Below are 13,902 nucleotides of genomic sequence, written 5' to 3'. Positions count from 1 at the left end.
TCGTTCCTCAGGTCTTTGTAGAGAGTGCAAGACAGGAGGATGTGTGCCGCTGTTTTGGTGCTACCGTCTCCACAGGAGCAAAGGCGTTTCTCATGCGGGATCTTTTGGAATCGGCCCTAAAGTAAAGCAGATGGCAAAAGGTTCAGTCTTGCGAGTGTGAAAGCACGTCTGTATTTTGGGATAGCTAGTTTGTGCAGGTATGGAGCCAGAGAATCAAAATGGGAAGATGGAAAATGATCATACCATGAGCAGAATTTCCTTATAGTGTCCAGATTGTTCTGATGCTCGATATCTTTTAGACATTGCACCGAGGGCCTTTTAGACATTGCACCAAGGGCCTTCTGGCGGTTCCCTCACTGTGAGAAGCCAAGTTACAGGGAACCAGGCAGAGGGCCTTCTTGGTAGTGGCGCCCTCCCTGTGGAACGCCCTCCCACCAGATGTCAAAGAGAACAACAACTACCAGACTTTTAGAAGACACCTGAAGGCAGCCCTGTTTAGGGAAGCTTTTAATGTTTGATGTATCACAGTATTTTAATATTCTTTTGGAAGCCGCCCAGAGTGGCTGGGGAAGCCCAGCCAGATGGGCAGGTATAAATAATTTATTATTATTATTATTATTATTATTATTATTATTATTATTATTATTGACAAATTAGACTGTTTGCTTTGGTAAGGCCCATAGTGAGTAGGTGTTGTGTGGATAGGCCACAAGAGTGGAGTTTTTGGTAGACAGTTTTAAGCCAGGCACTTATGTGGTAGTCTTGAAGTACTAGGGATAGTAGTGTATGGGATCTTTTCTCCCTATTGATCCTGATGCCTGAGGCAGTTGCCTCCCCTTGTTTGATAGGTTGGCTGGCCCTGTGGCTGGGGTTGATAGAATTTGGGGTTCCATAACATATGTAAGGGCCACAGGTTCCTTATCACTGCTCTATGGCTTCATTCCAAATCTTGTCTATTCTGGATGATTTTCCCTGCTCTTGATTCAATAGGGAAACAGATATGAGACACCACCCAGTAAACAAGTTTTCTTCAGCTATTCTGCAGCCCATGAGCAGAATGCCTTGGGGATGCAGCTGTGAACCTTGCAATTATCTCAAATTATGGTTATCTGCTTTCTTGCCCAAAGCAACATGGATTTTCAATGACTACTTGCAGAATCAAGATGAAAATACATATACTGTAAAATATGCTTGTTCCTTTCAGAGCTCTTGAGGACAGACTGTGAACATGAAAGGCAGCTGAAAGTTTTAGAGAAAGTATCACTGTTGACCAACAGTGTCAGGAGACAACTGATATTAGGATTTTACTCAAGGGGGGTAAAAGGATTCTCGGTTATGTTTGCAATGCTGTTTTTGTTGCTGTGGCTACTGATTTTGCGGTTGGTGTTTCACCCTCTGACTGAGTGCAGGATGCACCCAATTATTTGCAGGAGGAGTGATCCCTTCCAGATCCCACATGAGTATTATCATCCAGGTGACATTATCATTGGTGGTATTTCTTCACAGTTTCTCATATTTTTTGGCACCATAGAATTCAATCAACACCCCAATACAATGCTTATTCGGGATCCTGTGTAAGGAACTTCCTGTCTCTCATAAAATACTAACATACAGTTTATACTACTCCCATTGATATGGAGTGGGTAAAAAATATCAGCTCAGGTGCCATGTTCCCTTATGAAACATCTTCCCAGGGGCTGTATTCCAGTGATGGGTAGGGCCAAAGGGACTTTGCCAGAGCTAAAATTGGGTGGAACAGTAGAAATTATTCTTGGCTCTGTAGAGTAGGCTACCTTCCAGTCATGCAAATGTCAAGATGTTTCTACACACCCACTCCTCACACACATCCATCCATGCTCATACAGCAAAATATACAACATCCAGAGTCCAAAGACACATCCCATGAAGGCAAAACTGCAGATAAGGTCTCATGGCAAAAGCAGAGGGTCTTATCTAGGGAAGCCATATACACTTGTCAAAGAGGCGTTTTCAGAGTGGTATGACCAGTGTCGAAACACTGGGCACAGCACTTCAGGGCGCACCAAAATAGTACTGTAGAATGGAACATGAGTGGAGGCAGCAGGAGGGGAGAGGAATTTCAGCATTGTACAGTGTGCTGCTGAAATTTGAGAGCCAAAGTCTGCCACAGCTTGTCAGGTCTATCAATTTCTGCTGCCCAACAGTTATTTGAGGTTTACATAATATCCATTGAATTTTATCTTCAGTTATTCTCTATCTTTTGTAATGCATTCATCATCTTTCTGCTTTCCCCTGCCAATCACTGTAGTTTCTTCTTTATCCCATTTTTTGCCTGTAGCCGGGGTGGCAAATAATGCAGCATTATTGTACTTTTGTTGTACAATCTCAATTTCTGGTATTTTTCATAAGTCCTTCCTTCAATCACCCCTTTCACTATGAATTGCATTCTCTATTTTAAAATAAACACATTGTGATTTAATTATAAATATCCACAGCTGGTGGGAGAGCATTTAGAATCTTGATTTCATGACTGAATGTTTTCGGCAGTGCTTTGAGAAGGTGCTGGTCAGGATGATGAAATTTATAACATAACTATCTATCTATCTACCACTATATTGTAGCCTGGCAAATAATGGGCAGTCCTGAAATTCAATATGCCACTGAGGCACAATGGGGTCTATAACAATATCGGTTGAATGCAGAATCAATTGAAGTTTGTTTGGATACAAAATTCTCCCTTGCTTGCTTTATTATCAACAGAGCTCCAGAAATATGAATAGTATAAAATGTTTAAGAACAGTCTCAACCCATCTCCCTCTCTCTTTTCAAATTCAAAAAGTTTACTTAAATTAATAAGAAGGCAAGCAGCTCACAGACATAAAAGAGCCATCCTCTTAAAGCGAGCCCATTTATTTTTGTTTCAGTTATTTGTAGTTTGAAGTCATGTACACATTGCTTTGGAAGATACATATGGCAGTACTGATGAAAAGGATGTCAGACCCCAAAACAGATGTCTTTGCAAGAACAGTTATTCATGAGGTCTAAAATATTGGTTTAATGTGGTATATATTTTTATTGCAGTGTAGTGACAAAAAACTTCCAGCATGTACTGTCCTTGGTATTTGCACTGAAGGAGATCAATGAGAATCCCAGGATCTTACCAAATGTTTCATTGGGATTTCACATCTATGACAGCTACTTCAATGCCAAGATGACGTATCAGACTACTCTGAATCTTCTCTTTAGCCTGAAAGAGATTGTCCCTAACTATAAGTGTGACACACAGAAGAATCTGATAGCTGCCATTGGGGGACTTGACTCTGAAGTCTCTCAATACATGGCCACATTCTTAAATGCGTACAAGATTCCTCAGGTAGGATATGCATGTAAGGCACTGCAGTTTTACAGATATGCTGCCCTTGTCCATATAATGGGGGGAAATCTGCCGTATTCAATGGAGTAGAAAGTCTTAAGGGACTTCCTCCAAAATGGAGGGTGACAGTGAGAATTCATGGAGCCCAGTGTTGGGTTGGCACTTTCTAAGGGCTGGACCCATCCCAGAAACCTCTGTGTTCAGCACAACATGCTGCCCGCCCACCCTGAGTACTGTGGGATTAGTCAGTCACTGTCTAACATTTATGGGTACTCCTTACTTGGCTTCTGAGTCTCTCCCCCCTTTATCTTTCTTTTTTGCTAATTCCACATTGCCTTGCAATAGGAATATTTGGAGCTGAGTGTTTATGATTTAGCTAAATGGCTTCTGATCTCACAATTGGTATTACGTGTGGGCAGGATGAAAGTAAGCCTAGGTAAGTATACTGAGCTACTCCTGGGCAAGGCAATTTTTATCACATTTCTCCAGCTGCCAGCATGGGGAGGTGGTTGGTTTGGTCTGATGCTCTTGAGACCTTAAGTGTTCGCCCAGTGGAATGGCAGATAGCAGGAGTGACATGCACAAATTATCTACCACACACTCACTGGCATTCACAGGACCATATCACTCAATTTAATTATGATGAACACCAAGCCAGGACACTCTTTCCTAGGGTGGGTGAAAGAGAATATTTGTCTTTCTTTCCCCATAAGTTCCCACATGTCATTTCTTTGACCGTTTATGGTACTGCTGCATACCCTCAAGTTAACGAATTATAATCTTTCACCACAGTTATGCCTCTTGAGCCTTCATTCTGAGGTTAACAGCAGAAAAATAGAGTTAAAATATGTCCACACTATATCTGAAAGCACACAATCACTAATATACTTTTATCTGTGTATACTGTTTCTCAGGTCTCTTATTATTTATTTGGTTCTTCTCTGGATGCTAAAATCCAGTACCCTTTCATATACCGAGTGGTCCCCAATGAAGAAAATCAGTACACTGGAATTATCCAACTACTTTTGCATTTCCAGTGGACGTGGGCTGGGGTTATCACACTGGCTGATGATAAAGGAGAGGATTTTGTGCAGACCTTGATGCCAAAGCTTTCCCATAATGGCATCTGCTTGGCTTTCACAGACAGAATGCCACCATTGACAGATGTCTCTGAATTACTCGATGGCTACCAAGAGGCATGGGAGAAGACCAGCCTTGACAAAGACAGGAAAGCAAAGGCAGTTATTGTATATGCAGAAACATTGTCTATGGTGGGTTTAATATTCTTGCTGTACCAAGTAGAAAGCGAAGATATGACTGGGGCATCTCTAGGCAGAGTGTGGATTATGACCGCTGCATGGGACTTCCCAGCATTACAGTATCAAAGGGACTGGAATATAACACTCTTCCAAGGAGCTTTGTCCTTTGCAGTGCACTCTACTGAGGTCTGGGAATTTCACAATTTCCTTCACATCTTTAAACCATGCAGTGGGGACAATTTCATAAGAGACTTCTGGGAACAAGCATTTCACTGTGTATTGTTAGATTCCCCTGTGGCTGGAGAGAAGGATGGAGCCTGCACTGGGAAGGAAAGGTTGGAGAGCCTTGCTACACCAGTTTTTGAAATGAGCATGACCCCCCAAAGCTACAGTGTATACAATGCTGCCTATGTCATAGCACATGCTTTGCATGCCATGTACTCACTGAACTCCAAGCACAGAGCTGTGACAATACTTCCAAATGTGCGGCCGTGGCAGGTACTAACTCATTGCCAAGGCAACTCTACAGATATGATTAGAAAATGCAGAATACTATTATGTTCAACTAATCTGACAACATGCCTTATAGGGTTGTACCCAACTAAGTTCAACTCAGAAAAGATCGATTGAAATAAGTGGACTTAAGTTAGTCCTATTAATTTCCACGAATCTACTCTGTGTTGGATAAACATTGGATACAACCCATAATATTGCAAGTGAAATTTCTCAGTTTCTTTTTTCATGAAATACATATAGCACAGGATACATTCCCCTTCTTCTCAGTCAGTTGGGATAGTAAGTCCTGACTAAAGGCAATGCATGGAAGAGAAGGAGATTTTTGTGTTCTATAAATAATGCAGGAGCAGGAGGGAGGGAAAGTCCAATTAAATACTTGCCTCTGGAATTTATGGATTGCCAACATCAAGCATTATGTCTGTACCAGATCTAGATGAGTGAAAACAGGCAAGAGAGATTGTTTGAAAATGAGCAAATAAACATCTATTCTGAAATATTAGAGAAGTGAGAAATCTCCTTTCTGCTAGTAGCTTGCCAAAAAAAAAAAAAAAGAAGAAGAAGAAGAAGAAGGAAGGAAGGAAGGAAGGAAGGAAGGAAGGGAATATGTCTTCATCCTCAATGCTATAGAATAGCACATGTGCTTGAAAAAATGCAATGTCTCAAATTGACAACAGATTTGAATATGGAAGAAATGAGTGATTAGAGTTACACACATATACTGAGTGCTCAAATTTATTTATTTATTTATTTAGTTATTTCATTTTTATTTTGCCTTTCTTCCCTTATGGAACAAATGGAAACTTTCATTAAATAGGTTTACACTCCAACTAAACTCAGGCCTGATTAACTTCAGCAATGTGGCTGCATCTTGGGCCCTTAGAGCCTTGGTAACCAGATGGTTTTTAGGACCCAGTTCATTTAGCAGCTTGTATTGTTTGGGTCAAGATTATCTCAATGGTCATCTACTACCTATTAATTCAGATCATCATTGTAACTACTGGATCCATACCCTCCCCCAATCTGATGGGAGTGGGAGGATAAAGCAGGGCCTTCTAAGTTGTCTTGGTGAAGTCCTTTTTGATGTGGACCTCTTGCTGATGAGTTTTAGAGTACAACTTTTACACGTACGTAATTTAAGAAAATGCAAATTAGTTATAGTCATTGATAACTCTTATTTTATTGCTACTTCTGTTCTGGATTTATTTCTTTTGTTACAGTTTTTATTGTGTAATTGTGTCTTAAGTAGTCTTCTTTATTTTACAGTTCAGTTGCCTTGTAGGTCCTGGTGAGACAGGTTATCAATATTCTATATTCTATATTCTATGGATAATAAAGAAAGTTGGATGCAGAACAAAAATATTTATATTGTTTCCCATTCTATAACTTTTTAAAGCTGCTTTTACTTCTTTGATTGTAGCTCCATCCTTTCTTGAGGAGAATCTCTTTCAACAACAGTGCTGGGGACCAAGTGTCATTGGATGAGAAAGGCGAACTAGAAAGTGGATTTGATATTATAAACTGGGTAACTTTCCCAAATAGATCTTTCTCAAGGGTGAAAGTAGGAAGGCTGGATCCATGGGCAGGCAGAGGGCTGACCGTTCATGATGAGATGATCACATGGCATAGCATGTTTAACCAGGTAGAGTCTGAATTTTAGTTCTAAGTACAAAATATTAATGTTGAGTACAATATTCACTACTCATCCAGTTATCACACATCTTATTGTACTTTCATATATCCATTTTTAAAAAAATGAATATCTGAGCATAAACAAATATACTGTAAGCAAAAAAGAAAACAACCCCTTGTTTTTTTAAAACCCTCATTTTGCTGAATGTTTCTTTTTCATGAAATGAAAGAATAAATTCAGTGAGACAAAACTATGTATTTCACTAGCAGTATGCATTCCATTATTGTTCCACAAAGAGATCTAGAGATGCATCAAAGAAAGCAGGTATTGCGAAACCTATGTGAAATAGAGACCATAAATGGATAGGCTATGTCTTTTATTGAGTTCAAAGTCAACTTCCAGGCTCATTCATCTTGTACATCCATAAACTCACCATCCACCCAATCACTTCACCAAACTGCTATAACAAATCACTCCTTCTGCTCTACCAAAAATGTACTGTAACACCAGAAAATGAAGCTGTTCACTAACAGAACTGTATAAGGTATCAAAACAAATTGCCACCCATCATACAGATGTACTGTCCCCAAAACCAATCTGGCTTTCAACTAGCACAGAACTAAGGCAAAAAGCATTTCTAACAAAAGTCAATTTTGGGAGTAATTCATATAGCTCCCAGAAAGGATCAACATGTACTGCATACAAAATTATCTCTCTGATGAAATTGTTTTCTGTGTGAATCATTCATTGAGATAAGCATGCACTAAGTATGTTTTCCTCCTTTCTGTTTATGGACAGAAGGCCCCCTCTTCAGTGTGTAATGACAAGTGCCGTCCAGGCTATGTTAGCAAAAAGAAGGAAGGGGAGCCATTCTGTTGCTACGATTGTGACCCATGTCCGGAAGGGAGGATTTCTAATAAAAAAGGTAGGTGTCTACCATATTGTAGCAGTGGTTCCCATGCTGTGAGCAGTGGACCCCTTGCTTGAATCTAGCGTCCAGTGTCTGTTCACATATCCAGAACTATTTACGGTGGCTTTCATGTGGCCCATTTGCCAAAAAGCCAGGCAGCCTCCTCTGGCTTTCTGCCTGGGCTGGGGTGGACTAACTGTGCTTCAACTTGAATTTGCATCCCATAACTCCTGAGAGGAGGCAGGAAGCCTCCTACAGTAATGAGTCACTAAAGGGCACCCACAGCTGCTCATTCTGTATTGTGGTAGTTGAGAAGCCAACTTGTGAGCCACTTCAGAGCTTCCACTGACCATGCCCACTGATTCTGGGGAGGAGGTGGAGGGTTCCCAGTGGCAACAGGAGCACAAACTCATATTGTAATGAGCTAGGTGATTCTGACTGTTCCTTTGCCAGGATTACTGAGTGTCCAGAGAGGCCATTTTGTACATGTTTCCTTGATTGAGGTGTTGTTATATCTTTTTTATTCTTTCCCTGAAATAGACAATTGTATAAAATGCCCAGAAGATGAGTATCCAAATGGAGACCAAGATGGATGTCTACCAAAGAGTTTAAACTTTCTGTCTTATGATGAAATGTTGAGTATCACTTTAGCTTTTATGACATTTGCATTTTCCGTGACCACAGCTTTGATGCTAAAAATATTCATTAAATACCAGAAAACTCCCATTGTCAAAGCCAACAATCGTGGCCTCACGTTTACTCTGCTCATCGCTCTCCTGCTTTGCTTCCTCTGCTCTTTGCTGTTCTTTGGAAGACCTCAGACAGTGACCTGCCTCCTAAGGCAAACAGCTTTTGGCATCGTCTTCACCGTGGCTGTTTCTTCCGTGTTGGCAAAAACCATCACAGTCATTTTGGCATTCATGGCTACAAGGCCAGGATCCAGGATGAGGAACTGGGTGGGGAAAAGACTGGCAGCTTTTATTGTTTTCTCCTGCACCATCATTCAAGGAGCTCTTTGTACTGTGTGGCTCCTTACTGCTCCTCCGTTCCCACATTTGGACATGGACTCTTTGGCTAAAGAAATTGTGGTTGAATGTAATGAAGGGTCTGTCCCTATGTTTTATTCTGTGCTTGGGTACCTGGGATTTCTGGCTCTTGTCAGCTTTGTTGTGGCTTTTCTTGCTAGGGCATTGCCCAGTACTTTTAATGAAGCCAAGTTCATCACTTTCAGCATGTTGGTGTTTTGCAGTGTGTGGGTCTCTTTTGTGCCAACTTACCTGAGCACAAAGGGAAAATACATGGTGGCTGTGGAGATCTTCTCCATCTTAGCCTCTAGTGCTGGATTGTTGGGCTGTATCTTTGCTCCTAAATGCTATATAATTTTACTGAGGCCTGAGCTGAACTGCAAGGAGCACTTAACAAGGAGAAATAAGTAGCAGTTAGAAACTTGGATGTGGTTGGCCAGTGCACTTTTCTTTAAAATATGTGCTGGTTAATGGAAATAAGGTAGCCTAAGTCACATGTCTTTATTTGTCAGGAAGCGTAAGTGTTTGGACATGGGTTTCATGCACAAAAACATGTTTTGCATCATGCAAGTTCTCTGTTTTAGTGTCTACAAAATGGTTTAAAGATTCTTGCCTTAAAGGCAGACAGTTTAGAACTGCTGCCAAAATGGATCTGCTCTCTTGTCAGATGTGAGAACAGTATGTAACAGAGTATAATTTATTGAAAGGTAATAATGTAGAATTTTATTGTTATATTATTCATTCATTCTTAAATCTATTATTATTATACTTATATCCCGTCTTTTTTCCAAGGAGCTGAAAGTGGCATATATTCCCCTCTTCATTTTATTTTCACAACAACCCTGTGAGGTAGGTTAGGCAGTGACACTGTGACAGGACCCAGGTGACACTGGAATGGTGATGAGGGGGTGAGAGGGGGACTGAAATTCCGATCTTGTACAACCCATTCAAACACTCCAGCCACTACAACACAAGTGGCTAAGTATTAAATTATATACTATCCTGTCACTATATTTCAGCCTACCTATATTTGTGTTGGCTATTGCCTTAGTCTGCTTGCTGTAAAGATGATGTTGTGTGGTTGTCACTTCCATTGGCAAATGTGTGATTGGTTCTTTATTTGTAATTTTAAAATAAATAAATAAATAAATAAATAAATAAATAAAATAAATAAATAAATAAATAACAAATAGGATTGAAACCGCCTGCTTGATGATAGGCCACAATTAATTCAGAATGCAGGTGGATTATTTTATATGCACCCAGTTTACTTTAGATACATAAATACTAAACCTGGATGAAGTATCCTTGGATGAAGGAATTGAGGGGCTGCTCATGAGATTTGTAGATGACACCACACTGGGATGGGTAGCTACAACCCCTGAAGGTACAATTAGGTTTCAAGACAACCTTAACAGGTAGGAGAAAGCGTGTTCTCCTTCATGGAGAGCACGTGTTGCGGTGGGGGCTGCCAGGACACTCCAAAGTTGGGGGGCGGGCTAATTGATTGTTGGCCACTGATACGATTGGGGCTTCCCTTGTTGTTGGGAAGAAGTTAATGTTGCCATTTTTTGATTGACAGCCAGAAATAGTAAAACTCCTTGCACGAGGCTAGAGCTTCCTCTTTTCGCCCGTGCATCAGATTGCCCGTCCCTCCCTCCCTAGAATAGGGTTGTTCGCTTTGACCTTGCTATGCCTGTCATGGGGTCGTCTGCTTTGGAGCGGGGGCCTGGTAGGAATTTTGTCCATCTGGCTGATTGGCTGGGGCCATTTGGTTTTTGCCTACTGCGTAGCAAATCGTCACAACTTGTAAGGTTCGCGGTTAGGCATTGGTTTATGGTTTGGTTGGTTGAGGGGCATGGATTGGCTGTGCCTGCCGCTCTAATGCTGCTGCTGCAAGGGATTCCGTTAAAGGAATTGGGGGCTAACTATTGCTTGTCCACTCTATCAAGGGGGCTCGGGCCATAGCAATGAGCTCCTGGTTGCACTTGGGGTGAGGGCAGGTTCCCTGCTCCGCGTAACCCCCAAGTGTATTCCCCCATTCTGACTTTCGCATCGTGCGGAATGTCAGTCTGCCCCCCATGGTGGGGGCAGATAGTCGCAACCAATGCCTACGCAACCACTCACAAATTTGTATTTTAATAAAGTTGTGGCCAAAATTATGCCAAAAATCTTAAACAAAAACTTCCGTGTGATGTGTGAGTTATTGGGGTGGACCTGGGGACCTCGACACGCAACTGGGCCATAATTGACAAAATGAAATTTAGTAGGGAGAAATGAAAAATTCAGTGCACTTAGGCAGGAACAGTCAGATCCACAAATATAGGATTGGGGATACCTGGCTTGACAGATGTATATGTGCAAGTTTCTAGGAGTCTCATTGACTACAAATTTAACATGCGATGCAGCCGCAAAAATTCTAGGCAACCTCAACAGAAGTATAGTGTCCAGTCCGAGGGAAGCAATAGCACAACTCTATTCTGTTTTGATCAGCAGGCCCATCTCCTCAATGGCAGGGATGGGGAACCTGTAGCCCTCCAAATATTACTGGATGGAAGCACCCATCATACTTTACCATTGGTCATACTGGTTGGGGATAATAGGAATGAGAGTCCAACAACTTCTGCAGAGTTATAAGTTTCCCATCCATACTTTATGGATTCATCCCCAGACTGAATGCTTCAGTATACATTTTCTTTCTCAATGTCACACTAAGCCCAAGTGCTCCAGCTGACTCAATAAGGAAACAGATATGAGATTACATCTAATTAATGTGTTTTCTTCAGCTGTTCTGTTCTCCATGAACCCTGTAATTATTTAAAATTATGGTGATCCTGTTCCTTGCCACATATGGCATGTATTTCCAGTGACCACTCTAAAAAAGAGCAATCATAACAAAAACAGGTATAAAATGGTCCTGTGCTTTTCAGAACGCAGGGTGACACAGACTGTAGAAGTGCCGCTCAGAATTTTATAGTTTGTAAAGTACCACCACTGACTGGCAGAATCTAGAGAAACTGTGATCACTTGCTCTTAATGGGCAGATACTGTATGCAGTAAAATTAGACTGAAGCAGTAGAGTTTGTAACATAAGAAGTATTCACCCTTATGTTTGCAATGCTGATTTTGTTGCTGTGCCTATTGATTGTACGGTTGGTGTTTCTTCCCCTAACTGACTGCAAGGCTCTTCCCTTTACTTGCAACATGAGAGATCCTCTCCAGATCCCACATGAATATTATCAGCAAGGTGACCTCATCATTGCCAGTATTTCTTCTCAGTTCTTCTCCTTTTTTGACAGCATATCCTTCAAGCAACACCCCAATTTAATGTTTATTGAAGATGTCCTGTAAGGAATTTTTTGTTTCCCGTAAAAAAAAATTATGGGCAAGTTATGATAATCTCATAGACAATAGAAAGACAAGGGATATCCACATAAAAAATATATGTCCAATGACTTCACGTGTGTGATTTCTGAGTATGAGCAATCCTTTTTCAGATCTAAAGTCCACCAGTTTCTATGCTGCTCTACATTTTTCTATGGCTTTCACAAAGTCTGTCTGACTTCTCCGTCTCATGTCATATACTCTTCTCCTGTCTGTATTTTGCTCCAGATATATTTTGGTACTTTTATAGAAACTATACAAAATTATTGTTAATTCTTACTACTACTGTTATTTTTCGCAAGTCTTCCTTTTATGATTCCTTTCGTTATCTTATGTACATTCCCAAAATTAAAAATGAACAAACTGAAGAAGTGATGGTTCCTTTGACACAATTCTGCCTTCATAAAATATGACAAACTCTATCATATTTCTTGTGAATAGAGCTCCAGAAACCTGAACCGTTTATAATATATCTAAATGGTGGCAAACTCTGTCTCTTCCTGTTCCACAATTCAAACATGCCCTACCTTTAGTTAGGGAATCAATGAATACTGGAAGGAATTTTTTTATAATACTATAAAAATAAGTTTAAAATCCATCTATTTTTATTACATTTTCCAGTGAAGATCTGTATGTTGTAAAGGTGTATATTGTACTGTGTAGCTATGATGATGCACATGCCAAAAATCAAATCGCTGTGCAAGACCAATGTGGACATGGAAAGCAATGCATGACTTCTAGGATATTGATGTGAATGGGATTGTGACCCATGCTTTCATTACAGTGTAGTGACAAAATACTACCAGCATGTCCTGGCCTTGGTGTTTGCAGTGAAGGAGATTAATGAGAATCCCAGGATCTTACCAAATGTTACATTGGGATTCCATATCTATGACAGCTACTTCAATGAAAAGAAGACTTATCAGTCTACCCTGAGCCTTCTCTTTAAAGTGAAAAGGATGGTCCCCAACTACAGGTGTGATACACCAAATAATGTAATAGCTGTCATTGGGGGTCTTGGCTCTGAAACTTCACTTTACATGGCCAGCATCTTAAGCATCTACAAGATTCCTCAGGTACGTATGTGAGGCATGCAGGGTTTTGCAAAACAAAATGAAAGTAGTGTATTTATTGTGGCATATTCTGCCCAATGATAACTGTAAAGCACAAGTGGTAAATTGGTTTTTTCATTTAGCATTCTTTTCATAGTGAACTGAAAGAAACCAGGATTAAACAAAACATAAGATAAAATAGAAATATTTACTTAAAGCAAAGCAAATGGATATGAACATATACAAACACAGCAATAACTGAAATATAATATGATCTAAGATGGTATTTAACTAAGTTTTACTCAGCGTAGCTTCATTCTTGTTCCAGAAAGAATTTAAAGGTAGTGTTTGGTTTTATGATTCCCCCCCCCCATTCTCTTGTGTGGCTTATTTTTCTAAAAATAATTAAAAAATAAAAATCCAAGTAGCTATCAAATGAAAAGTTTTTTGTGGTCTCTCAGGGAAATTTGAGGGAGAGGAATCCATGTATAAGATGCAGAACAAGCAGAAAATCAGTGCAACTGAAAATAGTACACACACACACACACACACACACACACACACACACACATGCCATAAAAGTGCATCATATACATAGATCAGAACACAACACAGTTATAACAAAACACCGTAGGAAACAACACAGTTATAATGAAACATAGTAGGAAACATAGTAGGTACAAAGATGGCTCTTAGGACCTATGGTGACATAATTACATAGTGTCACTCAAAAAATCTTGCCACATTCTCCACAACATAATTACTACAATTGTT

The 13,902-nt window shown here is 40.3% G+C and overlaps 1 protein-coding gene across 1 annotated transcript; it reads left to right on the top strand.

Moving 5' to 3' along the window:
• Positions 1 to 3,190: 3,190 nt before the first annotated feature.
• On the top strand, positions 3,191 to 9,103 carry LOC308571773 (vomeronasal type-2 receptor 26-like; the record flags this gene model as incomplete). Its single annotated transcript, XM_081167400.1, has 5 exons — positions 3,191 to 3,352; positions 4,267 to 5,109; positions 6,545 to 6,766; positions 7,556 to 7,688; positions 8,208 to 9,103. The coding sequence occupies 5 exons, from the start codon at positions 3,191 to 3,193 to the stop codon at positions 9,101 to 9,103; spliced, it is 2,256 nt and encodes a 751-aa protein (XP_081023526.1).
• Between the last annotated feature and the right edge of the window lie 4,799 nt (positions 9,104 to 13,902).

The sequence above is a fragment of the Podarcis bocagei genome, assembly GCF_964188305.1.
Source record: "Podarcis bocagei genome assembly, chromosome: 13".
Lineage (NCBI taxonomy): Eukaryota > Metazoa > Chordata > Lepidosauria > Squamata > Lacertidae > Podarcis > Podarcis bocagei.
Note: the sequence above shows the minus strand (reverse complement) of the source record. Positions and strands in the feature narration are given on the sequence as shown.